General features: G+C 31.0%; 1 protein-coding gene across 1 annotated transcript; it reads left to right on the plus strand.

Moving 5' to 3' along the window:
* Positions 1-1,442: 1,442 nt before the first annotated feature.
* On the plus strand, positions 1,443-3,951 carry LOC123909346 (bidirectional sugar transporter SWEET1-like). The gene is made up of 6 exons (XM_045960176.1): positions 1,443-1,602; positions 1,698-1,734; positions 2,170-2,265; positions 2,756-3,035; positions 3,255-3,374; positions 3,509-3,951. Exons 1-6 carry the CDS (start codon positions 1,569-1,571, stop codon positions 3,662-3,664), a joined length of 723 nt encoding a protein of 240 aa, XP_045816132.1. The 5' UTR covers positions 1,443-1,568; the 3' UTR covers positions 3,665-3,951.
* The last annotated feature ends 485 nt before the right edge of the window (positions 3,952-4,436 follow it).

A 4,436-nucleotide genomic window follows, 5' to 3' on the forward strand; every position in this document is an offset into this window, starting at 1 on the left:
ATATCTAACTACATCTCTCAACCCTCTAATACAAGAGTACAAGAGAAAAACAAAAAAGTCAGATATAAGCTTAAAGTGCTACTGACTGGTGCAATTATAAACAAAGAACTTAGGTCCATTATATAGTTTTGATTCCCCCATTGCTTCACCATTCTAAGCGATGTGAGACTTCTTCAATATAATTTCTTTGACCTTTTTTTTTCTTCATTAGCAATGTGGGACTTACATTGCAATCAACTCCAATAAAATTTAAGTTGAATTGATAAAAATGAGGGTTTATATATATCATCTTTAGGTTGGCTTCAACAAAGCTTGATTTTTTTTGTCAGATAATTTAGTGGCTAAAAATTTTAGAGACATAACATTCTAGTTTTAAACGTAAATGACTCTCAGATGCATTTTTCCTTTTATTATTATAAAGTATCGTAGAACTCTTTTTATTTTATAAGAAGTCACTATAAAAATTGTTTTAGATCTCTAAACCTATTTAATCGATCCTAAAGAAAAGTAAGACCGATTATTTGTTTTGTCATCTCTAACATCAAAGTTGGAGATTAAATCTTATTATGATGTAACATTCTTAATAATTCAGAGTTCGGCCGTGATATAAATAAATTTGTCCAATAATTAAACTCGAGTTCTTCCGAATAATTTGTCCTAAGATAATTTTATTAACCACTTGAGCTGTTGTTACAATATTTTAATCCTTAAAGAGAATGAGATGAGATTGAGATATAATGGGGGCGTTTTCCCCCCAAATTTTAAACAAATGCATAAATAAATAGAATTTGGCTTTATCTAGCTTTACATTACTATGTACCTGCAGCAAATTCTACAAATGCACAATGTTATTGTACATGTTATTGAATCCTCGGTGTTATCCGGCAAAGAATTCGTGAAATTCTATGATAAGCTCGGAGAAACCTAGGAAGGAAAAAAAAAAAAAACTACAATTGATAAATGTTCCCAAAGGTTCATATTGCCCCTTAGGCCAATTTTTTTAATATTTTAAATTAAAAAAACATAAACTTAATTTAATTAAAATGTGATTGCAACTGTTATCTTTAAGGGTCCGTTTGGTATGAAGGAAAGAAAGTGGGAGGAAAGAAAATTACGCAAATTAATGAATAAATTTGGACTAAAGTTAGTCTAGGTTCGTTCATTGGTTTGCGTAATTTTCTTTCCTCCCACTTTCTCTCCCTCAAACCAAACGGATGTCAGAAGCTGCAAACAGTTGTACACATATGTTAAGCCACATTTTATTTTTTCTGTACCATATCTCGTGAGTTATATACGTGTATGACAATTAATTGACAAAAAAATCAGCATCTGAATCAATTTGTTTTGTACTGTGAAGAAAAACATCTCTCAGCATCAAATCAAACGGATTAGATCATATTCATATACAGTATTATGCACTGATTAACCTTAATACTGTTTATTCATTTTCCTATATAAACCCACTACTAACTAGTTTAGTAGTACTCTCATATTATTAACATCATAGTTCATTGATACTATTTCTGAAGAAATTAACTAGCATTTCTGGATATTAAATATTCAACATCATGGATATAGCACATTTTTTGTTTGGAATATTTGGTTGGTTAATTAATTAATGATGTTTTTTGGTTTTGCTTTTATCATGTTGTGTGTATATTTGTTCTGTTTCTCATTGTTCTTCTTTATTGGTACAGGGAATGCTTCTGCTTTGTTCCTCTTCTTGGCACCTGTGTATGTAGTACTTAGCTGCTTCCTTTTCTATTTATTTTTTTCTCCCAGAAACATCGACACTTTTAATTGAAGATGTGTCCGATGTTTGACACATATAGTTTTTTTTTTCAATTTCTTATTTATTTTAAGGTTATGGCTTTTCTACCATGTTAACTATGTTTTTCTCTCAGAAACATTGACATTTTGATCGAAGTTGTCTGGTGTTTAACACTTTTTTTTTCTTCTCTATTTTCTTATTTATTTTATGGTTATGGCTTTTCTACCATTTTAATTATTTTCATTTTTTAGAATTAATATGAGTTTAATTCAACACTACAAAATCAAAATAGCTGGTAAAATTAAGGATGCTCACCGCACTTGAATGTGAGACTGAGATGACAATATTCAAATGCATGAAATCAATATTTAGTGACAAATTGAGTTTAATTTGTATAGGATTACATTCAAGAGGATTATAGTGAACAAATCAACAGAGAAGTTCTCAGGCATTCCATATGTTATGACACTGCTCAATTGTCTTCTTTCTGCTTGGTGAGCTTTCTTTTTTACTTTACAACCACTTCCACCAAAAATCTTGTGTCAAATCATGTGACTTTTTTCCTTCCATTTATTTGGTAATTGGTGTTAAATGTCTCTATTTTTACTTTTCATTTTAAGGAAATGTCTCTCTTATTGCTTCACCTTGGTGTAATTAGTTTCTTATGGAAACACAATACTTTAGTAGTACTTGTACATTGCTTTCTTGGTTTAACCTTAGAGGCAAGAATGTCTTTTGGAGCAAATAAATAATTTTGCCTTTTGGATAGTGTTTTTGTCTAAAGTAGTCATGGACTCAAGTGATTAAGAGAGTAAAGTGCAGAGGGTTTAATTGAATTTTCATCTGAGTGAGAATTAATATGACAATAAATTACATTTTCAATAACTAAAATGATGATTTGTTTGTGTCAACTTATGTCCATTTTTTTGGGTACAAAACTTTATACGAGTGTTTTTAGTCTCTTATGACTTCTAACATCCACAGGTATGGTTTGCCTTTTGTGTCTCCCCACAACTTACTAGTATCAACCGTAAATGGCACTGGAGCAGTGATCGAAATCATATATGTTTTGATATTCATCATATTTGCACCTAAAAAGGAAAAACTCAAAATCTTTGGTCTCTTCACTGCGGTACTTTCTGTGTTCTCTATCGTTGTTTTTGTGTCTCTCTTTGCCCTACATGGTACTCCTAGAAAGGTCTTTTGTGGTTTCGCCGCCTCCATATTTTCCGTCATCATGTATGGTTCTCCACTCTCTATTATGGTAAGCCAAGTCCTTTTCCTCTGTAAACATTTGGACAATTTTTTTTATCAACTAGCAAAGTACTCGAGCATTCGAAAAAATGATTTCACCGCACATTCGAAACACATATTTTCAAAATCAATTACACATGAAACAAAAAGTTCAATTAACTATTACTAGTTAATTTAACACTATGAAGCCAAAACATGCAATTTATTGTGGATTTGAAATTATGTGCAGAGACTAGTGATCAAAACCAAGAGTGTGGAATTCATGCCATTCTTCTTGTCACTTTTTGTGTTTCTTTGCGGAACTTCTTGGTTTATCTTCGGTTTGCTAGGCCGTGATCCATTTATTGCCGTAAGTTACTCTCTCCAGTCTGAAATATAAAAAATCAAATATATTTGATCTAATTATCCAAGTTTGAGTTAATAATTTTAGTTTCATGAACAACTCATTGTAAGGGATTTTTTATTTTTATTTTTTGTTTTCAGGTACCTAATGGTCTTGGTTCTGTTTTGGGGGCAATCCAACTAATATTGTATTTCATATACCGTAACAATAAAGGTGTTACAAAAAAACAGCCCCCAATAGATGAGGAATCGATGGAAAATGGGCAATGGAAAAACCCATCAAATGAAACAATCTAATGCAAATGAAATTCAAAGGATGACATGTCAAGAACCTTGTGTGCTTCAAAACAAATTGTGTTTTGATAGCTACATAATTAGCAACTAAAAGCAAGAACCTCTAAGATAATGGTTTTATTTTAATTAATCATTTAGCTTGTATTAATGCACCAAAACAAACATGTTTTGGTGAATTTTTAGTAGCTTCTTTCCTTTGTTGGGGCACATATGAGTTGGTTGCTGTTAAGTGGCCTTTTCCTTGTAACCTACAAAATAAAACTGGAAAATAGTACTATAATTCTAATTAATTGTTGGGTTTAATTCATATACATAGACTAACAATGAATCGGTTAAAGTGATAGATTCTCCGATATAAACTTTGTATGATCGTACTTATTAAGTAGGGGTGTACATGGATTGGGCAAATCCGGTCGATCCTGTCAAACCCACCCAATCCAACCCAAAAAAGTGGGCCGGGTCGGGCTAGTGGATGAATATGGATTTCAAAAATGGAAAACCCATAAAGAAAATCGGGTTTTGGGTAAAACCGGACCCAAAAACCCACTGACCCTAGTGCTATGTATTTTGAAATAATTTTTATGAAAATACTAAAGATTTTGCCATCTGATTATTAAATATTTTTATATTGAAAATAAGTTATATTATTTTTATGAAAATAAAAAGATTGAATAATTTTTATAAACAAATATGATAATTAATCGCACTATTCATCGTTTAGTCATTTGATATTAAAAAAATTAAAAAAAAAAAAAAAAACATTTGGATAGCACAC

Source organism: Trifolium pratense, linkage group LG2 (genome assembly GCF_020283565.1).
Source record: "Trifolium pratense cultivar HEN17-A07 linkage group LG2, ARS_RC_1.1, whole genome shotgun sequence".
In the NCBI taxonomy this organism is placed as follows: domain Eukaryota; kingdom Viridiplantae; phylum Streptophyta; class Magnoliopsida; order Fabales; family Fabaceae; genus Trifolium; species Trifolium pratense.

Coding starts and splice junctions, on each gene's coding strand:
- LOC123909346 (XM_045960176.1), top strand. CDS start 1,569: ATGGATATAGCACATTTTTTGTTTGGAATATTTG. Junction 1,735..2,169: donor TTCCTCTTCTTGGCACCTGT/GTATGTAGTACT, acceptor TAATTTGTATAG/GATTACATTCAAGAGGATTA. Junction 3,375..3,508: donor GCCGTGATCCATTTATTGCC/GTAAGTTACTCT, acceptor TTTTGTTTTCAG/GTACCTAATGGTCTTGGTTC.